This window comes from Protopterus annectens, chromosome 4.part1 (genome assembly GCF_019279795.1).
Source record: "Protopterus annectens isolate FY-2018-M chromosome 4.part1, PAN1.0, whole genome shotgun sequence".
NCBI lineage: Eukaryota > Metazoa > Chordata > Ceratodontiformes > Protopteridae > Protopterus > Protopterus annectens.
The window spans coordinates 797,922,552-797,950,308 of NC_056734.1; the positions used below are offsets into that span (position 1 = coordinate 797,922,552).

At 37.0% G+C, this 27,757-nt stretch overlaps 1 protein-coding gene across 1 annotated transcript in view; it reads right to left on the bottom strand.

Moving 5' to 3' along the window:
* Nucleotides 1-1,957: 1,957 nt before the first annotated feature.
* The window catches only part of MED12L (mediator complex subunit 12L), a 919,119-nt gene continuing 893,319 nt past the window's right edge, over nt 1,958-27,757 (bottom strand). The window contains exons 25-27 of the mRNA XM_044070851.1: nt 13,271-13,488; nt 9,005-9,161; nt 1,958-2,260 (exon numbers count right to left, since the gene is read on the bottom strand). Of these exons, the coding sequence (XP_043926786.1) occupies nt 1,958-2,260; nt 9,005-9,161; nt 13,271-13,488 (678 nt within the window). The remainder of the gene's footprint in view (nt 2,261-9,004; nt 9,162-13,270; nt 13,489-27,757) is intronic.

Consider the following 27,757-nt stretch of genomic DNA (forward strand, 5'->3'; position numbering starts at 1 on the left):
AGAATTTCCCTTTTCTGCACTGAAGTGCAATTTTGGAGTTGGTATATTTAACTGGGGGTGGGGGGGGTGGGGGGGTGCAGAGCTGCTTGCCCCCCTGCCTGCCCAATTAAGGTAAGTTTTTTTTTATTATATATTCGAAGTTTCAAACTTTGATCATATTTTGCCGAACATATGGGATTCGAAGTTTTGAAACTTTGAATATATAATATAGACCCAGAAATACATATGTTTCCATTCTTAAAGTATCTCATGTTCACTTTTGTTCCTTTGAAAAAGGCTGTTCCTTCATTATGATCTGCACATTGCAGTACCACATTGTAACTTTGCTGCACATGTAAGTTAATGCTACCACTCCATAATTATATACATTATTTCTCTTTGCCTAAAACACACTGATCTGATGTTGTCAATCTTCATTTAATCCTTGACATATGGGTTTGGTTCCGAATATCAGAACTGACTCAGCTGTTAATGCAGCCTGCGAGAACCAAAAACTATCGAGCTTAAGTCTACCCAGAATGCTCCTCTCCAATTTACCTCAGATCTCGTTTGCTGCTTCCTGTGACAGACATGTCGTCAACTCACTCTTGAGTTAAGTGTTATTTCTCTGATGTATTTCAAGTTTTTTGGATTGTCATAATATTATTTTACTTCTTTATTATAGTTAGTGTCTTCAATACAGCCTACACTTTTTCTCCAATAACTATTTACTGCTCCTCTCCATCTTTCCCTTATACACTTTGGTGTACTCTGTGCTACCATTGTTGGTAGTCTTATTTTTATTTATTTATTTATTTGTTTATTTTTTAGAAGAAATAAAGAAGTACTTCCAGTTTACGATTTCCTTCTACACTCATTGTAATCATCTTTCCTACCTTTGCTGGTAGCTTTCTGTACCTTTGGTACTCCTTTCTACCAGTGTTGGTAGCATCTTTCTTTCTCTGTCTACCTGTCTAGTTTAGTTTAGGTACGTGTGTGTGTGTGTGTTTGTGTGTGTGTGTGACTTGGTTGTTCAAATTATGGTTGACAAAAGTAAAGGTACTTCTGGTTTTAAGAAATGTCAGGACTCTTGCCATAAAATGCCCAGTTCTGATGGCCACTCTCTTTGTGTCTATTGCTTGGGTCCAGTGCATTTGCAAGAGGATTGTGCAATATGTCATGCTTTTAGTTTCTGGGCCCTGGTGGAAAAGAAGAATAAATTGTTATTAAAACGGAAGATAAAAATCTTACTTTGAGGAGGCCTTATCTGGTCTTTCTAAATCTAAAATGGATGTTTCTTTTCCTTCCTCATCTTTGAAATTTGACAGACCTAAAAAGAGGAGGTGATCAGTACCAGCTTCTGCCTCAGCACTGACAACCAAAAAGATTGAGAACTTCAGTGCCTTCTACCACTATGGAACCGACAGTTTCTACAAAGGATACTTTGGTGTCAATCCTGGCACAAAAAGTGTCTCCTTCATGGGTGCCAAAGTTTTTGGCGCAGATCCTAAACCATTCCATGGAGTTAACAGCCTTGGTGCCATCTCTCATTTTAGCACTGATATCTTCAGTTCCAACTGAAAGCACTGAATTTTATTTCCTGGATTGACCTAGGACGAGATACTTTCTGTCCATAGATCCTTTTGCAGGTCAGTTACCCAGCCTCATTTTGGAAAGACCAAAATCCCCCTCTACCAGGTCAACTCATTCCAAGAGACTGACAGAAATGGATGTGTTGAGGTTGGTGGATCAGTTTCTTGCAGCAAGGAGACTTTCAGGTATATCCTCAGTTCCAGCCACTTCGGGTGCCAGAACCCTTCCTTCTGTGATGCCACTTACTCTTCCTCCTCTACCGTCCTCTGATGCCTTGGAGATCCCAGCTCTGAGTTTCTGTCCCGACAAGGTCTTCATTTCTGGTTTCAATTTCCATCCTGAGTTCTTCAGCTCTGTCAGATTCAGAGAACTCTTGGGGTCATGGCTATGCTGTCGGTTCTGAGGGTTGGGACTCAACTCTGGTATTTTCAGAGCTGTCTCTGCACATCGGGTCTTTGGTGCATGTTAGCCTGGCTTCAGCTTCAGGGGTGGTTTCTTCAGAGCGGGGAGTAACCACGGTTCCAAGGCAGTCCTTTCTTGGCTCTGGGCTCTCTTCCCTCTTCAGTGGGACTAGTTTTCCAGGCAATGGAGAGGGCCTTGTCCACTGTGGGCATCCAGTCGGCTCCTCCCCTGTCAGAGCACTTTCCCTATCCTTCTCCTTGTACAGAGCTTCTTCCAAGCCCAGCACCTGGACAATGAAAACAAGAGCTGCAGGAGACACCTATTTAGGTTTTGTCCTCTTCTGATACCTCTCCAGTTTGTCCCACTGAGGAGGTTCCTTAGAAGAGAAATTGTAAAAGGAAACACTTAGACTCCCCAGAGTAATCCATCACAGAGGGTACTGATTTTGATGAAGGGGAGGGCTCCCCATGTCACCCCCAGAAGATGTCTTCTTTGGAGACATCCTTGAGATCCTTAAACAGAGGGGTGACTGGATGTCCCAGAAGCCCCTCTTCAGAGAAATCAGCATACCTGCAGGCCTTCGGCTCTTGGCCATCTACATATTGCATTACTCCTCCTGCTGACAAGCTCACTAAGTTGATGTTATAGGGGGTATAGCTGACAAGCTCACTATGTTGATGTTATAGTGGGTGTGGAAGGCCCCTAACACTATTTGACCAATCCTCAAGAGGCTAGACATAATTTTACATGCACAGGAGGACCATCAGTTTTGGGCAAAGGGATTGCCGGTAGATGCCATGCTGGTAGCAGTGGCCACAAAAAAGGAACTGGCAGAGGAAGATTCCAGTATCCATCCACCTAATAGAGAGTCTCAGGTGATGGATAGGTTTGGAAAGTGGGCTTACACTTCATCAACCTTTGCATTATGGTCTTTGAACTTTATGGCACACTTCACCAGACTCCAAATGGATTTGATTAAGGGGTTATCAGATACTCTGAAAGGAGCCATACCTGATAAAGTCCAAGATAGGGTTGCTTCTCAGTTGGCCATGATAGAGTCCATTTCAAATTCGTCCATGAGGCTCTTAACACATGCAGCTAAAGGGACGACTAGAGTAGCGAGATCAAATGTGATGCACTTGTGTGAATTTTTGGAAAAATTCAAGTCTTCTTTTGTCAATGCCTCCTGTGACGCCCTTGCATTGGCCAAGTAATCAAGGAGCTTCAATCCTCACCATTAGCACCAGTGAGGGATGTACACATTGGGAGGATGACAAGCACACACACAGTAAAGTACAATTTTCCTTAAGAGCACATAGAGATCACAGTTGGTCTGGGGCTGGTTTCTCCATCTTTCTTCAAATGCCCATTAAGACTCCCCACTGGCACAGCTATAGGGTTAAGATCTCAGCTGAGTGGGCAAGCTAAGACCTCCAGCACCCTTTCTGTCCAACAAGTGCTTTGTATCCCTGCCCAAGTAGCTCACACACACACCCACACACACACACACACACACACACACACACACACACACACACACACACACACACACACACACACACACACACACTTTGATATTTGACTTATATACAAACCCACAGATACTCCTGGGAAAGGCTGGCACAGGTTTACTAGCTATGCCCCCTTCTGCGCATACTATAAGGTAGTTATCACTGCAACCAGCCAGCTCTTTATCAGCTACTATAAGACCCTTACAAAGGGTGACCAATTCTGCTGTGTAATTTTACTATTATCCGAACGGTAAGTATGATCAAGGCCAAGACTATTTAGAAGTGGCCTATACAGTGTCACCAAATATATATGAAAGTAGTCTCAGAGCTTAAATATCTCTAAACAAGACAACCACAATTAAAAGGTTTAAATATATTTAATAATAAATAATAAAAAAAAAAACAAGACAATACTCAATAACTCAGCACAGTGACTACAGAGTTCAGAATCACAGAAAATATTTTTAAACAACATTACAGGACAGTTTCAAATAAATACAGAAAACATCTAAACTAATCTTGACTATATTTCTGTTTATATCTAAGAGAGATTACTGTAATCTAGTTACTTACTATTAGCAAGGCAAGTGCTGATAACAGGATGTTTCCATGGCTAAAGACAAATACAAAATGCCCAGTCTCTGAGAGAATTCCCACATTAATATCAAAACATTACTGTTGGGTCAGCTGGATGGCATCACTCTTTGTCACCTGCCTTCAGGTCCCAGCCTAACAGAAACCAACATCTCTGTGTCAAAAATACTTATCTCTCAGATGTGCAGCTGCTAGGAAGTAACAGAGCAATAAAAACACTTTACATTTGAAACCTAGTAATTATTTCTATTTCACGACAATAGGAAAACCACTAGCTCTAGACATCCTGTCTCCTTCAGTGAAACAGTGATACATACAATCATAAAACAATTCACTTACTTTCTTAGAGTTTTACAAGTTAACTCTGTTCTTTTCAAGTAGGGTACACTGTGGTTACATTCTTGAAGATCAGTACTGAACATACAGTTCAACACACACTTCTGCACCAGTAGTTTAATATACCCATAACATATAGTTCTCTTACATTTGTAAGGCAGGCCTATGGATCATATTAATATTCACAAATGTCATATGATTATTTGCAAAATCCCAGGTAGCTGGGCTGGCAGTGTCACATTTCTATATAAATTATATTAATATTTCCAAGTGGCATATAATTATTTACAAAATTCCAGCTAGCTGGGCTGTCAGAATTTTGGTTTGTCACACCCCCTTTGACGGATCATCCCTTTTTGGCCCTAAAGCTTGAGAAATGTTGTTCAGGTGTGAAAAGGATGGAAAGACGCTTTCTGCAGTGCGTGTACATTTTTCTAGTCTTCAACGGCTCTTTTTGAGAAGCCTGAGGAGTGGGAAAATGTGGTTCAAAAAGTCCCAAGGGCTTTTCCAGGACACAAGTGGCATTGTCTCCCCCAGGGGCAGAGGAGCAAGCTTTAATGGAAGATGCCTTCCACGTGGCAGAAGTGGCCTGCAAATTCAGGGTTCCCAGGATACATTTCCTGTTAAAATCTATCAACCCTACTGAAAGGAGGCCTGATTGCCTTCCTCTGGAGGCAGTCGGGGGATGCTTATCCCTGCACCATTACACCTGGCTTCAGATAACCTCTGATTTTTAGGTGCAGAGGATTATAACCAGAGGTTACACCATACCCTTCCTTCTACCTCCCAACAGTTGCAAGAAAATCCCCAGCATTCCATCAAGTCAGCAGGAACCAGCAGCTCTAGAAATACAAAAACTGCTTTAAAAAAAAAGAGTAATCCAGGAGGCCCCACCAGACTAGATAGAATCTGGAGTTTTCTTATGATTCTTTTTAGGGCCAAAAATGACATGGGACTGGAGTCCAATTTTGTTTTGAACAAATCTGTTTGACAGACACAATTCTGGATGATTAGAGTTCAGAATATTCTCTTGTTTCTAGGGAAAGACAATTAGATGTGCTCAATAGATATCCAGGATACTTATTACCGCATAAAAATGGACATGTGTTCCAGGAGATGTCTCTGCTTTCAGCTGAGAGCCAGTCATTATTAGTTCAAAGGCCTGCCTTTTGGCCTCTCCACAGCTCCAGGGTATTCATCAAATGCATGGCAGTCGTAGCAGCTCACTTAAGACTGGACAGATTCTGGGTCTTTCCATACTTAGATGACTGGCTCATTACTGCTCCCACCAGGCATCTACTAGAACAAGCAAGAAATTATGTTCTCCAGACCTGTGCCAACCTGGGTATTACCATAAATTATGAAAAATCACGTTTGACTCCAACACAGACTATAGAGATCACAGCAGTGGTACTAAATACAATAATTGTATAGCCTCCCTACCTTATCTGAGATTGCAAAAATCAAGACCCAAGTGGAAACAATTATCAGAAGCAAGACAGCAGCCACATGATTAGTTATGCAAGCGCTAGGTTCAATGCCAGCAGCCATCATGTTAGGTTCCCTGGTGAGATTTCACATGAGAATTCTGCAATGGCTTTTAGCATCCTAGTGGTCCACTCTGTAGCACCCAATGCCAGACCAGATTTTGATTACCAACCATTGCAAGAAAGACCTAGCATGGTGGATTCAGTTGGAAGAAATTTTTCTAAGTTGCCCCTTTGCTCTGTGTCAGCCCCAAGCCATAGTGACCATGGACACCTCCCAGATGCAATGGGGTGAGATTTCACATGAGAATTCTGCAATGGCTTTTAGCATCCTAGTGGTCCACTCTGTAGCACCCAATGCCAGACCAGATTTTGATTACCAACCATTGCAAGAAAGACCTAGCATGGTGGATTCAGTTGGAAGAAATTTTTCTAAGTTGCCCCTTTGCTCTGTGTCAGCCCCAAGCCATAGTGACCATGGACACCTCCCAGATGCAATGGGGTGGCATTATCTGGGCAAGGCGGTTCAAGGTACTTGGTCCCCCATGGAGGCCAGCTTGCATATCAATGTTATGGAGTTGAGGGCAGTGCTTTTAGCATTGCAAACCTCTCAAGCTGCTCTGCCTCTGAGAATGATTGCAATTCAAACAGAAAATATGTCCATAGTTCGGTACATTAACAAACAGGGAGGAACCAAGTCATAACTCCTTTGTTGAGAAGCTTTGAGTCTGGCAGTGGGCGATCTCTTTCAACCACTTTCTGATAGCAACACATTCTGAAGAGTTCCAATGTGATAGCAGACAAACTGAACAGATGCATTCTTTTGCCTCATGAGTGGTCTTTCAATCCCATAGTGGCAAAAAAGATCTTTTGTTGCTGGGGCCAGCCTTACTGCAACTTTTTTGCATCACCCCTGAACACCGAGTGCAACAGCTACTTTGCCGTGGTCCCCCCTCAGGGGGTGTCCTCAACAGATACTCTCCTGTACAATTGGCTATCTGGACTCCTGTATGCTTTTCCCCTTTTCCATTAATTCCTCAATTTCTAAAGAAAGCAATCAGGTTGAAGAGCAAGGTAATCCTCATTGCTCCCTTCTGGCCTTGACACTTTTTGGTTCCCCTTTCTTTGACCTTATCTGATTCAGTGACCATGGACTCAGGACCCAAATCCAGATCTCCTATACCAGCCAGAGGTATTAGTTCACCCAAACCTTCCAAACCTCAAGCTCATGACTTGGCTTCTCCAGTTCCATTGATTGCCAGAAATAATACACTTTCTTCCCCATTTTGTAGGATTCTTTTGGCCTCCTGCAATCCTTCCACCAGAAAACTCTACAATAGCAAATGGAAGAGATTTTCGTTCTGGGATCATGATAATAACACTAATCCCTTCTCTGCTCCTACTTTGCTTTTTGAAGCAGGGGCCTTTTCCTGTACCATCAGGGTTCAACTAGCAGCTATCTCAAATTTTCATAATAGATTTAAAGAATGTTCATTAATTTCTCATAGACTTTGCAAAGCATTCTTAAAAGGGACCTTGATGATAAAACCACAATATAAGGATCTATATACACCTTGAGATTTAAGCTTGTTATTACAGACAATAGCTCATTCCTTCTTTAAGCCTGCTGTCAACTGCAACTTGAAATTCTTGTCTTGGAAAACTATACACCTGGTGGCGATAACTTCTGCCAGATGGATTTCTGAAATTCAAGCTTTATCATTCAAATCACTGTATTTGATATTTCCAAAGACATGGTTTCACTGAGAACAAACTCTTCCCTTTTGCAAATGTGGTGTCAGAAAAGAATATCAATCAGGCAATCAATCTACCAGTATTTTTCCCAAATTCACAAGTAAAGGGGATTACTGTTTGCATTTACTAAACATTCATAGACAATTACACTTCTATCTCCATAGAAACATAGAAAAGAAGATATAAGGAAGTCTGCCAGCTGTTTGTTTCCTTTTCAAGTACTAAAATGGGCAAGCCAGTTATCAAAGTCACTTTATCTAGCTGGCCAAAAGATTGTATTTCCTTTATATACAACAAGAGGAAAGTTGGATTACCTGGGCCTCAACCAGAGCAGTCACTACTTCAGCAATGTTCCAATCTAATGCTTCCATGGACAAGATTTGTGCAGCAGCAACATGGGCTACCCCACATACCTTCATTACTCATTACAAATTGGATTGGGTCTCTATGGGAAGAACATCATTTGGTTCTGTGGTGCTCAGAAATATCCTTCCATGAGTCCTCCCAAAATCTAAGGTAGATGGGGACTCTGTCCCACATGTCAAGGATTAAATAAAGATTGACAACATCAGAAAAATAAGTTATGTACTTACCATAATGTTCCATCTGTGTTATCCATCTTCATTTATCCTTGCCTCTCCATCCTCCATCTGCCTTCCTTTCAGAGCTCTTGGTGGAATGACTTTTGGTGCTAGCTATAAAATATTTTGCCCATGACTCCAGATATGGCCTCCAGATATGGCCTCCATAAAGGTGTTATTAGGATTATACTTTCTTTCTTCTTCTATCTGCAAACTTGATCTGAGGTAAATTGGAGAGGAGCATTCTGGGTAGGACTTAAGCTTGAGAGTTTTTGGTTTTCATGGGCTGTAGTAATGTCTGGGTCGGTTCCGATATTTGGAACCAAACCCACATGTCAAGGATAAATGAAGATGGACAACACAGATGGAATCTTATGGTAAGTGCATAACTTCTTTTTTATACATGGTTGGCAAGAATATGGATGCAAATATGTTCTGAAAACTGTTTGGTCTTGTAACTCATGTATTTATTTGCATTATGTACAGCATTCCAAAAGTTTATCTGTAACTTTGCTTCCTTTGTATTTCATTGCTGTGGTACATTTTTCTATACAAATATGAAAATGGGTTAATAAGTCCAATTCAACTTTATCATTAGAAAGACACAAATTAATTAATTAATTAATTAGAATAAATAATAATTGGTTAAAATAGTAATAACTTTATAGGCTAAAAGTACTAGCTATATAAAATGCTTTAATTCAGGTTAATGTTTTAACATTCTCTTTTGGTACACAAAGTGAACAGAAAAGCTACAGTTCCATACCTGTATGAGTCTGTGTTGTTTCAGTTGCTGTTGCCTTTGTCTTATTTGATCCTGGGAGTGCTGCACGGAGCTGAGACTGGCTTGTGAAGAAACTGTGACTGCAGGATCCAGTCCTCCACTTATCAAGTGGCTCTGCTGCAAAGGCTGATGGGTGAAGCTAGGGGAAAATCAAGAGCAGTTACTATGCTGTTTTAGATAAAGAAAGGATACAAGCCAAATGTGTGTATATCTATCTATATATCTATACATATCTATCAATCTCTCTCTCAAGAAAAAGAATCAATGGAAATTAGGCAGGTGGTTGTAGGCAAATGCTAATACTCGTAGGTTCATAGATTAGGACTAGGCTAACTGCCTTGTGGGCAATTTTAAGCCTAGCCAATTACCCCATGTGAGAATCAAACTCTGCACATTGTGCCTGCAAGGTAAACACCTTAACCATTCTGCCATCCTCCCACTCTCTTTAATTTGATACTGTCATATGTGCAGGTGTACATGATTACAGTGGGGGTAGGCTGATCTCAATTAATTGTGACACATTAATTAGGCTGCTAGTGCAAGTCAATTATTACTGGCCATAATTTTAAGTGAACATTATGACATACACATTAGGGGATAATTGCTCTAGTATTTGAAAAGCTTTTCTAATCTTGCATTAGTTTTCTGAATTCACAATGAATTTGAATGGGAGTGAAATACTATGTAGGAATTTCCAAACCTGATTAAAATGTCAAGTTTGAGTTAGTATAATACAGTTTCCTCTGTTAAATTATTATGATTATTATTACTATTATTATTGTGCAGAAGAGATAAAACCAAGTGCTAGGGAGACGACAAGGTAAACTACAGAATAAGGGACTGATCCAGGGTCACAGTCAGACAAGGCAGTCAAACATACTTTATAAGAGCTACTGTAAATAAATGGTAGCCACTGTTGCAGTATCAGTACATCATTTATATATGTGCAACTAAAATACATGTTGCTCTTGTGACTAATCTTATATCAAGAGGTTGACCATCATTGTTAAAATAACATTTAGTCTGACCCATAATAATATGCTGTTACAAGGATTGCCATCACTTTTTATATTAAGCAAAATTTTGTAACTTGTACTGATGAAAACTCAGACCCTTTGTTTATTTTTACTACCCAGTTAAAAGAATGAATGAATATATAAATAAATAAATATGTACACATATAGTTAGATAGATAGATAGATAGATAGATAGATAGATAGATAGATAGATAGATAGATAAGCAGAGGTACACACCCAGACATCATAAATGGAATCTGAGCATAGATGCTTTTCACAAAATAACCATGTTGTATGATGCCCACAAACTGATTTGTCTGTGTATTATCTGAACCACCACATCTCAAACTCTAGTATGACAATACCGTGTGAGGGAATTATGTCAATTAATGCATTTCATTTATATGGAACAAGGGTCTTTTTATAGGTTTTCCACTTCTCCCACAACCACAGGGCCCTCTTAAAGGCAACACTACATGGAATTAAACAAATATTGCTGCCTCACTTTGACCGAGGCAATACTAGATCTCTTAACTGCTAGACCTGAGCAAAACATAACTTTGATTTTCTCTCTCTCTCACATAGCTTACTTGACTAACAAAATGGAATGTGCTTTACTTAAATTTTAAAGTCCTCAATCTAGTGGCCTAGAAGTCAAGAACAGTAATGACACATCGGGCTTCGTTTCCTCCAGAGGTCGTTCCTATATCAAGAGAAGCTAGGAAACTGGATAACAAACAATCGTATCTGAAGTCATGGCCTTGGCTTTCTATCTCTTCCAGGGAACGTGTCATAAAGCAGTCCCTAATCTGGCTAACAGGTCTGATTGACAAATGCCTCAGTCAAATACACCTTCATCCTATCTCAGGTTGCTTGCGATGCAACTGACATTTGAATCTTTCAGTTACCCAAATTATTTTACAGTGTCCTACATTTGAGACACTCAAAGAAGCTAGTGCCACCTAATGGGTTATCTTTATTATAAAAAAAATCTCCTTGTTTTACAACTGCAAGTTTAACACGAATGAAAACTTCTTACCATCAAAATTCATGGTATCTATCACTAAGCCAGGAGGATTTCAGAAACTGCAGTCCTTATTGTGCAGAGGTCTTATAAAGTTTCCCTAAAGGACAAAATGGGTCGCTTGACCAATTTGTCTTATTTGTCCAAAACAATTTCAGTGATGACCTCGAGTCAAACATTTTATCTTCAAATTTCATTTTTTTTTCTAAACTACAAAACCAAAGGAAGAGACTTTTGCATATGATGTGTATACAGAAGCAACTGAAATGTTATACACTGAGTAAAAACTTCAGACAAATGGATCATCTTGTTCCCTCTTCCATATCAAGAAAACAACACAATCCAGTTTTTTTAAACTACTTCTAAAGTGTCTGGTGATTTGCATCTCTTTCTGCAAACACTGAAATGAAAAAAAATTTAAACAACATCAAAATGGACTCTGCTAAATCTGTTTCTACCACATCTGACTTTTTCAGTAATATTTTCGCTCAGCATATTTGCAAGATAGTTAATGGGCCTCCATCCAGACTTTATCTAGGCATTATAAGCTGAGCATTTTTACTTGAACACAACAGAATTTGAAAATATGGTTTTGCAGATGAATGCACACATGTTCCCTTTGTCTGTGGCTGGTCTTCGTACTGCATTAATATGGCCTTTAAACAGTTGTTGTAAGTGATACTTCAGTAATATTTCTTACAATGTGCAAACTACAGCTGCATGAGAATACTGACATGATAGTATGTTCTAGTATGAGGAAAACTATATACAACCCCAACAACCCATGATAGGTGAGTCCCCCCCCCCCAAATTATATATACCAACTCCACAGTCACACAAAGGTGGAGAAAAGTGCTTCACTCAATAATCACTAAAAGTGGCTTTCAGAAATATCTGCTTTGTGCTTTTGTCCATCAGAAAACGTCCATCAAAACCTACTCATGTTGTCTACCATTACTGCTCCATGAATACTGGTACCTAAATGCTAAGGGCAGTAAGAATAGTTAACCGTGAGGCTATGTAAGCTAAGACATTCCCAGCAGAACTGTCCAGGATTATTACTAAGGGTATATATATATATATATATATATATATATATATATATATATATATGCACACACACACACACATATATATATATATATATATATATATATATATATATATACATACATATATATATATATATAGTTATATACATATACATACATATATATATATATATATATATATATATATAAATATATATATACATATATATATATAGATACTACAACTGATAGCAATTCATAGAATAAATACTGTGAATATTCTCTAAATAAAGCATCCTAATAATACACAAAAGATTCATTTAGGTCATAGAAGTATTTAATTGTCAAACATGTCTGATGCATCACATATAAATACTCTGTGATTCTGAAGAAAAACATGAAAAAAAAACCTACCTTTAAAAAAAAAAAGCAAAATCTTTCTAAACAATATTGTTGTAATACTGCTCATAACAGAAAATGACTATTAAATTTAAATTGCTGACTAACAAAAGCCAGCTCACAGACAGATTAATTTACCATAGAAACAACATTCAAGAAATACCCTTCCCTATACTTTGTATAGCTTTCTTCCTTCAATATTGAATGGAGATGACTGAATGACCGAAGATGATGTCAAGAAATGCACCATGCATGTGCATGCCTTTCTTAAACGTTATAGATCTGCATATAAAAGTTGTATGTTTGACCATCAAAAAAATAAATAAATAAATGAACTCAATGTATGAATAAACATTACATGTGTTTTATGTATTTATTTTAAAAAAATAGTAGCCATAAAGTTTGTCATAAACTTTGATTATATATTTCACATGTCAAATTACACAGCAAACCTGGCTTACATCAAGGCTTTGCAATTGTCTATGTCATTTTACCATGACTTTTCATGAACTCCCATGACACAACACACACACACACACACACACACACACACACACACACACACACACACACACACACACACACACACACACACACAAAAACATACGCACATATACATATACAATTTTATACTGCAAGCACAGTGACATTTTTGAGGAAAAAGGTTATGAAGACTATAATTCTGCATTTAAAAACATTCCAATATAAAATTGAGGATCTTTGCCCATATAAAATGTTTAACGGACATCATGGAATTTTAGGTGCTGTCTACTTTACCGTTGTATCTCAGGAAGTGGTTGCAAGAAGACAGGTGCTTGCTGTTGTATGTAGCCACCTGACGGTTGCTGCATCAGCCGAAGTCTTTCCATGAGTACAGGGTTGCAGGGAGCTACTTGGTAAGCTTTGGGATTATAAGATGGTGACAACGGTGTACTACTTCCCATTTGCTGCAGGGATATTGGTGTGCTGTATGCTGTATATCCTTGTGACATAGTCTGTTGAAAGATAAGAAATAAAATCAGGGAAATGTGCATTGGAGTTTTCTGGATGCTAGGCAATTTTATTGTTATTACCTCCACCCCCATCCAGTGATTATCAAACCTTCACCTCCTATAGGTCAGTTTATTCCTGCTGATCCCCAGCATCTTAGGACAACATGAGAACAAAGCAAGAGATTATGATTGACAGTAAATGTTATACATTAGGGAAAGGAGACTTTTTGCATGCATTTATTATCTTCTCCACTGAATGGGAATTGAGGTATAATAGCTGCTACTCTGAATATAGTGTCATTGTAAACTTCTATACAGCCATAACTCCAACTACACTGAATAATTCTCTTGAATAATTTTCTTTGTAAGCATCATGAAATCAACAGTCCCTAAGCCAAGTGCTGTAGTCTTATGCCTTTTCCTTGGATGGGGTCCTGTCAGTGAGAAGCTATAATACCAATGATCACTTACTGCCATTATTCCATGGGTGGCTTCTCCAGTGCCTGTGATGTTAATTGAACTCTTGTCACTTGCATTTCCTTGGAAAACATGAATGCATCAGTATGGGACAACAAGCTATTTTTAAGGATGTATTAACACCAAAAAGTGGCAGGAAGGGAAGAAATTGCTTTAAATAATGAACTGGTATGTAAACATAATGCACAGATTTTACAATCTGTGAATTTATCTGGTTTTAATCTTACTAGTGATATGAAAGCTGTGTTATTAAAAGGTAGTAAATTTGTACCTACACACTTTCATTCTCTTGTTGATTTATACTTGGAGTTAAAGGCATTTAGCAGGAAGCTGCTTTTAAAAGTGTATTTTCATAGAAATGTTACAAATTCTTTTGGGAATGTTTGTTTAAATAATTCAAACATAAATAATGATTTGGATGAGGATTTATAGAACATGTCTTTATATGACTATGAGGATGCTGAATCTTTTAGTATGGATGAAATAGTGGATAATTCTAGTTGCTACCAGACTGGATATGGGAAGTTACCATTACCCCATTTGAAAATTGAAAATAAATTTGTACCTTTCATTAGTATGCCTGCTATTTCTTTATTTTTAAAGGTTCTGTTTAAAAAAATTTCTACAGCACTTGCTGAGTTTTTGAGTAATGAGAAATGTTATAACCTGAGCAAAAATGAATGGTTTGCTCTGAAGAGCCTCAAACAACAGAGGACTAGATTTATATTTAAATGTGCTAATAAAGGAGATAATTGGGTTATTTTGGATAAACAGAAATATTGTAATATGGTAATTGATTTATTGGAAAATGTAGATGAATATAAAAGGTTAACCAGGGACCCCGTAGTAGAATATAATGATCAACTTTTGGCTTTATTAGAACGAGGGGAACTTTTGGGGTTTTTTTGAGCATAAAGATGTGTGTAAATTGCACATTAAAAAACCTATGACCCCTATTCTATATGCTTTGCCCAAAGTGCACAAATGCTTACAAAACCCTCTGGGCAGGCCCATTGTCTCAGGAGTGGGTTCCTTTTTGAATAATATTAATATTTTTCTAGATTTTCATCTGAAGGCACATTTGAAGAAGGTTGTAGCACATATTTCTAATACTCAGGACCTGATAAATGAAGTGTCTAAAATTCAATGGCAAAGTGATTATTATTGGGTTACCATTGATGTAAAATCATTATATACAAATATTAAACTCAGATGGGATTTGGAATCTATCACTGATATGTTGGGTGATGGGCCCAGGACCACCTTTTTAATTAATTTGCTTGAATTTTGTTTGACCCATAATTATTTTTCTTTTAACAATGAGTTCTTTTTGCAGTTAAAGGGTATGGCTATGGGGGCTGCTTTTTCCCCTCATATGCCATTATATACATGGGATTTTTTGAAAAGAAATGTGTTTATCCCACTGTATTTTTAGGAACAATGTTTTACTACATAAGCGTTTTATAGGTAACCTTATTTTTATTTGCAAGGGTGATGTAAATGATTTTTTTGATTTCTTTGAAACTCTCAATAATAATGAGCATGGTCTCACTTTCTCTTATGAGTGGAATAGGGAACAGATTAACTTTTTGGATGCAACCTTATATAGAAGTGGTGAAGTTGTTGGTTACAGACCCTTTAGGAAACCAACTTCAGTTAATATGTTCCTGCATGCCAATAGTATGAATCCAGGACATTTGTTGAATTCTTTACCATATGGGGGATTTAAAAGGATTTATGACCATACTAGTGACAAAAATGAAAGAATTAATGAATTGGATAAGGTTTTGTTCAGGTTGAGAGAAAGAGGCTATGATGAGGCTCATTTATTGGGATGTAAAAGCAAAATACTTGAGAATGTTATGGATAGATCACATACAATATATGTGATATAATATATTATATATAAAGATATAATAATATGCTATGCAATAATAAGTCTGGGGGCAGGATGTATCAAATAAAGGATGTTGATGATGACAAGAAACTTTTATGTTACAAGATTTTCTCCGTTTTCTAATGAGTTAATTCAGATAGTGAGAAAACATTGGCATATTGTTTGTGAAGATGAAATGATAGGTCATTTGTTTCCTGAACACATCACATTTTCCTTTAAGAGGGGGAAAAATTTAAAAGAATTGTTAAATTATAATTTTGTTGAGGAGAACAACTTTTTGCCATCTGGCACTTTTCCATGTGGTCATTGTAGTATTTGTGATAGGGTCAAGAATTTAAATATTATTAATGGCAGAACATTTGTTCCTAGGTTTTATTTTAACTGGAAATCGACAGGGATGGTCTATATTTTGGGCTGTTCATGTACTGATGTTTAGTATATAGATTCATGTATTAGAACATTTAAAAGACATTAGAAATTATAATGAAGCTAGTCCTGTTGCCAAACATTTTCATGACATACATGGTGATTCTCCTAGTAGTCTAAAATTTTGTGTACTTGGTAAACCTTTCTTGTATAGAGGGTGTGATTATGTGGCTAAGCTGCTTGAATTAGAAACTAGAATGATTTTAAAGTTTAAGACATTAAAGCCCTTTGGTCTGAATCAGGATTTGGGTATTTAACATTTATTATTTAACATCCTATATTTATTTTTGTGTTTATTGTTATGATTAATTAATGTATGTGTCTGTGATATTTCATATTGACATTCATTTATTAAATTATGTAAATTTTGTCGCTTTACATGTTTAACATATCATTAATTGGTTGATTAATGACAGCTGTGTAATTTGGAGTGTATATATACTTGTTTAAACTTTGAATGCACTATGATCCATGAAGGCGAATTGCCGAGGTACCAGATCGCTTTTTGAATAAAAATACTGCTGGTTAAGTGCTAGTGAAATTGTGTTTTCTAAGTTATCTCGCTGCTGTTGGTGTTTTGTGTATAATAGTCTGATGCCTGAGAAGAAAATCAGCAAACTCCATATAAAATGGAACATAAAGCATAGACAAAGAGCACACCACAATTGTTACTTTAGGTAAAATGAGCACAGGTTTCTGTATTTTTTTCATTGGATCTATCTAACTTTATCACAGCATAAAAAATACAAGGAAACACAGCTAACTGCACAGGAAAATATACTCAGAATTTAAAAACCCTGCATCTAACAAACTTCTTCCCTTCCTTTGAGTTAAACAGTGGAGAAGACTGAATTGACCATCAATGGTAAACATTCAGACCCTAAAAGTTGAAAACATTCTAAGGACTATATCAAGTCAACTAGTTACTATGTATAGGACTTGGAAACTCAGCCTTTCATGACAACCTTAATGGTGAAGGCAGATAGATTGTGTCAGCTTACTGGAAGAGAAAGGAAATCCTATTTTATTGGCCAATAAGTGAGGAAGACTGGAATCCTATTCTGCTGTGGAAAATGAGAGACAGATTTCCAATGCTCAAAACTGTATCAGTACTCCCAACATCACAATAAAATATTAGCGGTGAAACATCTGAAGGTATCATAGAGAGAGCAAGAATATTAGCAGATTGAAAACTAAATACTGTGACACATCAGTCAAGCAAGCTAAAAGAAATAAAGAAAAACATTGTAATGTATATGCATAGGCCAAAAAAAAAAAGAGTATAAACAACATGCTTTGTCATCTCTGGGGGCAAGGGGTAACTGGTTCTTTAGTTTTAGTATATCTGATGATTCTTTTTTTTTTAATCTCTCCAAGTGTTTTGGGTTTCTAATACCATGACAGGAATGGACCCCATTCCTAAGTCAAAGTATGATTAAAGTTCATGAAATTACTACTGTTTTAATCTTTGATGTCAGCCAAAAGTGATTTTCCCAGCACCTGCAATGTGCCCATTAATGACTACTTCTCCAATTCATATGGGGTTACATAGAATGGTAACATATCAAAGTATGAGTGTAATTTTTTTTTGTAAGGCCTGTTGCCCCTACTATGACTGGAACTGTCTGTGTATCCCTCTTCCACATTGCCATCATTTTCGCCTGCAAATCCTGGTATTTTATGACTTTGCGTCTCTCTGTATGTAAGACACTGTAGTCATTGGCTGTAGTAATTTCAACAATCAATGCTAATTTTGTTTTCTTTTCATGGACTACTATTTCTGATTTTCAGGCATCTATTTTTTGAACTGTTGGTAGTCGGTGATCCCATGTGATATAAACTTCATCATTTTCTATAATGCTTTGTGGCTCAATACAACAATGTTTGCACAATCCCCAATGCAACAGTCTTGTCACATTATTATGCCTTTCAGTATACAATCCTTCTGCCATTAGTATTTCACAACCAGCTAGAAGATGTGCAACTGTTTCTAGTTCTGTTTTACAAAACATATATTTGTCCATTTCTTCTACATGTTCAATGGACTTTGTAAATGAACGTGTATGTGGTTCACTATCTTGGACTGCTGATATTAATCTTTCATCTTTTGCTTTAAATTCACCTCTCCTTAACCATTCCTGCATTTAGTCCTGATCAACATAAGGTTGTTCCAAGAGTTTCCTGTACTTGCAGCTATATTTATGCATTTTCAAAATTTTTTTGCCTTCTCATCGGATCCTTTACCTTATATTCTTTCTTTTGTTTTTTGGCACATGCAGTTGCTGCCTGATTTTTATCTACTTCTGGTTTGATTTCCATTCCTGCTTGACATTGATATTCATTTATTTATTTGTTTATCTGACAAGTGTTAATTGGAAAGTCTGACTAGTTCAGGAACCCATTTATAGAGGAGGCTCGGAGAAAAAAGCTCCACAAAGCATAAAAATGAAAATACAAATAAAAATAGAAAATAGAAAACATTTTACAAAGACAATACAATACAACAATAAGAAAATTTTGCAAAATTGATATGCAGTGATCCTTACAGTTCAAAGGGAGCGTAGCTTACATATTATGGGTGGTTTTGTTGGCATATTGCCAGTTGAAAATTCTCTCAGCAGTGCATACTTCAATGTAAGAGTATATAAATAAAGGTTAATACAGGGTGTTCTTTTGGTTACAATTTTCTAGGAAAGGATATAGAGTGCAAATATAATGAAGTTTGTATAACTTAAGAAATGAGTCTACAGGGGAGTTTAGGGAGACTATAGGTAGATCTTAGGATGATAAGGAGAGATTAAGAGAAGGTAAACATTTGGGTAGGTACATTAGTAAGATTAGTGGTGAGTTTGTAGAAGAAAAAGGGGGAGGGCTAGGTTTAAAGTTTCAGGGGTTGCTAGGTTGCTATGGAACAGGGATAGATGTTAGTGTCTTGCAAATGGATTTTAGTGTGAGTTTGAAAGACTTGTGGTCAGTAATTGTCCCAATTCTGCTTGGTAGGGCATTCCAGAGCTTTGCTACAGTGTAGGAATATAGGCATTGACCAACTTTTTTGACTGGTCTGTGTAGGGTTACTAGTTGTTTGTCTTCAGACTGGAGATGTCTGGTGGATGTGTAGATTTGGAGGAGTGAGTTGAGAGTTGGGCAATCAGCAGGTTGGTATATAACTTTGTGTGCCATTTTAAGTTGCAATTGGTCTAGGAGGAGAGGGAGTTTTAACCATTTGAGGCTTTTGAGAGTAGTACAGTGGTATGTTTTGCGTGGTCCATTAATAGCAAATTTTGCAATTTTATTGTAGCATGATTCCAGTTTATTTTTTATGGTAATATTGAATGTTCGTCAGTATGGGAGCATCATAGAGAAGAGAGGGACGCAGATAAGTAGCAGCCAGGGTGGTTTTGGTGGTTGGGTTCATGACGTTCTTGTGCTGATATAACATTACGAGTTTACAGTGGGTCTTTTGATTGCATTGTGAATATGTAGATCAAATGAGAGCTTATTGTCTAAGGTAACTCCTAGTTGTTTGGCTTGGGTAACAACTTCTAGTTAAGTATCGTTTAGAGAAGTGATCTTGAAGTTGGCTGAGATATTATTGGGTGTGAAAAGGAGAATTTTTTTTTTATTAGGGTTCAGCAGGATCTTTGCCTTGTTTAGCCAGATCTCAATGGAAGTAAAGGCAGTTTGGGTTAGGTGTTGAAGGTGTTTTATATTGTTGGAGGAGGAGATGATGGCAGAATCATCAGCTTATTGTATAAGGGAACTTTGGTTGGAGGCAGTATGAAGGTTGTTAACAAAAATGTCAAAAAGTAATGGCTAAGAATGGACCCCTGTGGTACTCCGATGCTATTTGGAAGATAGTTTGAGAGGGTTCCTACCATTTTACGCATTGTTGCCTGTCAGTGAGGTACCTGCAAAACTATAACTGAAAAGTAGGGGAGAGACCAAGGTTAGAGAGTTGTTGTAGTAGTATAGGGTGTGAAACAGTATCAAAGGCCTTGGATAGATCGAGAAATATTACAGATGTTAACAATCTGGCATCCCTGGCTTTGTTGACTGTATCTGCAAAGGAGACTAATGCAGTAGTTGTATTATGTGATGGTCTAAAGCCATGCTGGGTGGGGGTAAGTAATTTGTTTTATAGGTTATGATTAAGTAGCTGTTTATGTATGCATTTTTCTAAGATTTTGGGTAGGGGAGATAGTATAGCGATGGGGTGATTGTTGAAAAAGTCATAGGATTTGCAACCTTTATGCAGGGTGGTTATTATGGATTTTTTCCACAGAGTGGGGATGTAGGACTCTGTAATAGATTGGTTGATGAGTATATTGACTGGATAAGCTATGGCATCTGCAGCAAGCTTTAAATACTCTGGTGGGAGATTGTCTGAGGAGGGAAAGCAAGGTTTTTGTTTGAGGAGTAACTTACATATGTGGTGAGTGGGTTTGGGGAGCAAGGAAAGGAAGATGTAGTATACTGAGGGAGATGGAAAGATGAGGAGGGGGATTCAGTAGTAAGTTGGGAGGGGATGGGGTTTTAACTAGTGTGGGAGTTTGAGGGCTGGATGTGGGAATTGAGTAGACTAAGAATGCTTCTGCTAATTCAAGCAGGGAAGTCATCTTAGACTTTTTCTCCTCGTCTTTCAAAACTTTCACTACATTTGGGTCTTGTGAAGTCAACAGATATGTGTGCAGTGCCACAATTATAGATCTATACATGTAATCAGTTTGGAGGAGGCCCATACCTCCTTAAGAATATGGGATATATAATTTCGGTATGCACTGATTTTTATAAATCATTTGATGAGCATGAAGCAGCCTTCTTCTCCTGTCTAACTTGTCCAACACATTTTGGGACCAGTCATTCACTCCAAAGCTGTAAGTTAAGACAGGAACAGCAAACTGGTTTATAGTTTGGACTTTATTCCTAGATGTAAATACTGTTTTTAGTATTAATTTAAGCCTCCTAAAATATTCCTTACTGAGTTTTAATTCACATTTGTTCATGTTTTATTATTGGTCCTTCATCAGTTCCCAAATATTTATACACTCTCTCTTGATGAAGTTCTTTTATATCACATTCTTGGCCCCAAATGATGTTTTCTTGGTGTTGCAGTTTTACTGCTTTTAAGGTTGCTTTTGCACATTTATCAAGACCAAATGACATTCTTATATGATCTGAAAAAGTTTTAACCACTTTCAGCTGTGCTTGCAGTTCCTCATCTGATGAACTATACCGTTTTAAATCATCCACAAAAAGAAGATGAAAGGTCCTTACACTTTGTTGTTTTCTAGGAGCCAAACTATAGCCATGGCCTAATGTGTTAAGTAGACAGCTTAATGGGTTAAGGGCAAGACAGAATAGCAGCAGTGACAGATAGTCACCGTGGAATATCCACCTTTGGATTTTTATCCCTGGAATAATAATTTGTCCTTTATCATGGTTTCCTGGTTGCTGTGATGTAATCAATCAGTGTTGGATATATCTTACACATTTTAAGCATTCTTTTATCCATGAATGTGGGATATTGTCAAATGCTTTTTGTAGTCAATCCACACCATACTTAGGTTCTTCCCCTTTTTACAGTTCTCCATTAGGATTTTATTTAAAAACAAATGATCCTTGGTTCCATATGACTTTCTTTTATTACCAGTTTGTTTTATTGGCATGATTGAGTTTTCTTCTAAATGACAATAAACTCTGTCAGAATCAGTTCCAGTATATAGTTTACATGTTGTCAGAAGACAACTTATTGGTCTCTAACTTTTAGGATAACTTGCAGGTACACTATTAATTAGGAGCATTGTTTTTCCTGTTGTTAACAAGGCCGGCGTTTGGTTGGGGTGTAGATACTGCATCTGGGCCTGGGGTTTTCCAAGTGGAGGCTTTTCTTAACTTTATTTAAATCTATCTGGCCATTACTTCATCCCATTTCATATCCTGTACATTTGAACTTCTTACTCTCTTTTTATTTCTTCTATTTATTTAGCACCTTTTTTATGTTCCACAAGATCTTCATAGATATGTCTGCAAGATGTATCTATTTCTTCTTTTTTGGGTGGTCTTTCAATTCCTTTTGTCTTGTTTCCCAATTCTCTTCAGAACTTTTTACAGTCGTCAATAAATTGCTTATGTTGTACTTTTCCTTTATATTTATCTGCATTATCTGTTCTGATACTGTGCATTACTTTTATCACATCTATCTTTCTGAGTATATTTGTTGATCTGTTTCCTCTTCTATACTACTCCAACAGTGACACATCCTAATTCCTTTATAGTTTTTGCTATTTGATACTTCCATGATGTTATTTAATTTTTCCCCTTCCTTTCCCTTACTACCCTGTGTTCTTATGGTTGAATTCTATCTGTTATTAATTTAGCTGTGCAGTAATATATCCTGTTTACTTTTGTTATGTCATATGAATATCAGTGGATAGTCCTAAATACCTTGTTCATTTGTTTTACCAAACTTCTAACTTTTTGGGTTTTATTGACCTTTGGCAGTCTATTTCTTTCATTGATCTTAATATGTCTAGCTATCTCTATTAAATCAAGCAACTCTTCTCTTAGCTCATTTTCTTCTAAACTGAGGGCACATGTTTTTTTCTTCAATTCCTGCAGGCATTCTAGAGAAAGGTCTATAGCATCTTCCTGTGTCACATTCTATTCAATTTCATCCTGTGTCATCCATTGCTTTGTCATATGGGAACTGACTGTTCAGAGTTGCCACAGTTTCTTGTTCCTTCCCCTTGCTGTTCAGCATCAAGTAAACATTTATACTGGTTTCTGGTGGAAAGCTCCAACATATCTTCATATGGCAACTAACCAGTTGCTTCCAGTTTCACTGGTTTCTCTTTAATTTGGATGTCCATTGCTCTATTCTGCTGTGGTATTTTCTGAGTTAGATTTTCTGCACTAAATCATTCGCCTTGCAGGGACTCCATAACCTCAGCTTCTTTTTATTTAATTTTTCTATTACTAATCTTCTTTTCTTCTTTTTGTTTTTGTCTTCTTATTTGTTGTATTGTAAAGTTTTCCATGTCTGGATTCCTTTGCCTGTATTCCTCTTCAAATATCATTGGTGCTGCTCTTTTTTTTGATTAGTTTTGCTTTCTCCTTTGCATAAATATTACACCATATTAAATCTCTTTTTCTTTCCCATGTCCATATTTCTTCTTCAGATGTCTCCTGATCTTCCTGCTTCTCCTTACTTTGGGGACTCACTCCATCATGCTGTGATGTAACCTGTGTTAGACCTTCTACACCAAATTATTCACTTCGTAGCCATTCCATAACTTTAACTGCTGTTTTTTTTTTTTAATTTCTACTTTAATAACTTTTCTACACTCCCTCTTTGTGATATTTTTTTTATTGTGAAATGTTCCATATCTGGATGCCTTTGCCTGTATTTCCATTTAAATATCTTTGGGGCTATATTTTTTGTATTGGTTAATTTGGGTTTTGACTTTGCATAAATATTGCACCATATCAAATATCTCTTTCTTTTCCATATCCATATTTCTTTTTTATACCTTTCAAACATCTCTAGGTTTTGTTGTTTATATTTTTTCACTTCCTCAGATGCTCCTTTTTCTAAACAGAACAAAGTTTCTTGGTCTATATAATGCTTTTCATTAACCTGTTGTATTAATGAACACATTTTTTTATTCGATGCTTCTGGCAGTTTTTCTTGTGGAAGTATTTTTCTTTCCTCTAATTTCTCTCTTAATCGTTTTGCATATCTTGTGTCTGGAAATTCTAGGCTTCTTGCATATTTGTAACAATACATCATTTCTTTCTTATCCTCAACAGTCCACTTTATCATTTTATGGCTCTTCTTTGGCCTATCAGTTTTTGTGATTTTTGTGGACCGCTACCTCGTTCTACAACAGGGGGAGCCATCCTGCCCTGTCCCCATTGTAGAAATATATCTGTATTTTGAAGATTCTACACTGTCAATTTTTCCAGTCATTGCACCAGTGCACCTACCAGGATTGGGCACTTTTTCATCCTTATGCACCCAGCTGTCTTGTTTTAATTTTTGACCTACTTCTGTCCATGACATATACTATATAAAACACAGTCTATATATTGTTGTCATCTTGGTGAGATTTTGTGAAAAACATGGTCCACCTCTTGAAGGTATTCATCAAGAATTGAGGATGAATTTAATTTCAGCAATACTACTCCCCTTTGCTTGTTGACTTATCATCTCTCCTTTCAAACACCTTCTAAGTGACTTCATAGATGCACTTGAAAGCAACGTTATCATCAAGCTCTAGAATGTGACAGGAATCCAGCCAGATTTGCAAGGCTAGTACTTTTTTGTCTCTAAAGTTAAGTTACAGTCAATACCACGGGTATTCTGAGGGATAGTCTGAAGGCTATAGGCATTGAACTTCTCAAACAACAAGTGCACCTTACTGGGCTTATAAAAAGAATTATGTCAGAATTGTCCTTGAAAAGAACATACATAACTCAGTGAAAATGTTTGGGAGCTTTATATAGGATTTGTCCAATTCATAAGAATAACTAGGTCTTAACATGACTACTAACTGATAATAAACATGAAACTTTCATCATCACCATTAAGAAAGGACAAAGGTATAAATGTTCAACCATATTAGATTACATCTTGGGAAGCACAGTTAGTTATCTGCGCAATCCAGGCAAAACATTATTTTTGTGTGGTCTGTCAGTGTCCACAGCTACTATTACAGCCATTGTAAATAAATGTATGATGCAATCAGATATGAAAATATCATCTAATTTGTTACAGTTCATTTAGTCATAAACAAACTAATATACAGATATCTACAAGTCAAGCTGGTGGGGAATGATCAAGGATTTTATAGGTGGTAAAGTCAGACAGTGCCATTTAATGATCTCCTAGTAATTTCACATTTGTTCATTCATTCATTCATTCATTCATTCATTCATTTATTTGCTCATTTACTTCTGATCTTTGTACACCCGAGCCCTGGGGAAGAACCTCATAAGAATACAAGGAGCAAAATTAGGAAAAATGTAACAATTACAATATATCAATGAAGATATTGCTGTTTGTAGGCACTGAGATACGGAACACTAGCAAAATTGCACAAATAGCTGTAGAAAGCTAGACCAATAGACAAGTTTATCTAGCTATGTATAATATATATAAACATATATGTGTATATATATATATATATATATATATATATAGATATATATATATAGGGTCTATATTAGAACGCCGTAGTTTCAAAACTTCAAATGTTCTAATATCGGACCCTATTCAACGAAAGTTGAAAACATCGAGCATACAGAACAGCAAATTTTTTCCTAGGGAAAAATTTGCTGTTACAAAACACATACACACAACACAAGCACACCAAACAAACAACAATCCACACACATACACCTAAAATCTTACACCTAACCCTACACTAAACTACATATACACCACTAACTATCCACTTACCTTAACCCAAACCCTAACCCTAAGGTTTGTCACTATCGCACACTCACCTCACCCGCGCCCTAACCCTAACTCACCTAACCCACCCTAACTCTCACGTCCACACAATCGCATACTTACCTGACCGGTGCCCTAACCCTAACTCACCTAACCCGCCCTAACCCTCATGTCCACACAATTGCACACATACCTAACCCACACCCTAACCCTAACTAACCTAACTCATGCTCAATCGCACACTTACCTGAACCCGACCCGTAACTTTACACCACAGCACTGAAAATACCGAAGCAGCAGAAACGGACAACCAAATTCTTTCCCTAGGAAAAAACTTGGTTTTCTGTAAATTCGATATTTTCACCATTCGCTTAATATGGGTCGATATTAGAACATTTGAAGTTTTGATGTTCAAATATAGACCATATATATATATATATATATATATATATATATATATATATATATAGATATATATATAAATATATATATATATATATATATATATATATATATATATATATATACACACACACACACATGTGTATATAAAATATCTGCAAGTGACCAATATGTAATTCTATTGAGTCTGTCTGAATTTATCATATAATTCATATAATGAACTATGTGATTAGTGAGACTGCGTTTCTCTATAGCAGTAGTTAAGAAAGTAACCGTGAGGCTACAAGTCTATTGGAAAATATTTTAAGTGCAAATAAGAACAATTAAGTGACTGCTATGATGGTGTTCCTGAAAGGTTTTGGATGATTTAATTGTCTCTGTAGTGATTTATTTTATGTCTTGATGGCAGTACTGTTGCAGTTGTGTGACCATGGATTGAGTGACAACAGTGAATCATTACACGTCTATGCTTTCACTGCTGCTGCAATGGGACAACTACAGAGTAAAGTTTTATAAGTTTGTGGGGATTTAGGGATGGAACCCACAATGTACAAGCACTACTGTGAGCAGAGAAAGGTATTTAATGAGATTTTAGTGCATAATTACGTAAAAACAAAAATATATATATATATATATATATATATATATATTTATATGGATGGTGGTGGTGCTGCGGTACTGTTGTCACCTCACAGTAAGACGTTGTCCTGTTCGATTCTCAGTGAAAGCATCTTTTGTGTGGAGACATGCGTGAATGGGAGTACCTTCGTTGAAGGTTGTGTGTCAGGGCTGTCAACTCGGCATGTAAAAATCTACTGACAATCATTAGCGAACTGGAGTTCCACTGTGGTGACCCCTAACCGGGAAAAGCCAAAAGACACAACAACAACAACAACATTTATATGGATTCACTTCATAACACTGAAAGCTCAAAACACTGAAACTTAAAACACTGAAACCAAAACACTGAAACTTCAAAATCTTGAAAACTCAAAACACTGAAAACACATATCATACATATACTGAGTTTAAACAACATAAATCATAGCACTTTCCACCAAGTGTAAGCAGGGGGGCAAGCCCCCATGCACACCCCATGTAGGGGGCTGCGCCCCCACAACCCCTGCTACTTATATATATCGACTCCAATATTGCACTTCACTACACTAAGTTGATATAGTTAAGTAGCAGAGGGGGTGGGGGGGTGCAGCCCTTAAAAACATAACTAGGTTTATCACTCACTATAGATTTTATTTTGTCGTCTGAGAGTAATATGGGCCAGAATTTATTAACTGTGCTGCAGACCTGCTGCACTTTATTGCCATAACTCAATGAAAGTCTAACTTTATGGCCAGTTAAATTATCATGGGGTTACTTGGACTCATATGTGCGTTTAAAGAAAGGTTTGCCCTTGCTTGATCTCAAGGAAGCAACCTCAACATATGTAGCATTCATATCCTATAGTGGGTGATAAACATAGTTATGTTTTTGTCTCTGAAGAGACAACTGTGTTATAGATCTACGGTTAGACCATTTTTGTCTTCTGAGTGGAAGGACACCTATCCTTGTAGGGCCTGCAAAGCCTGCTGTCACATTTCTACCATGGAAGCTTTTCA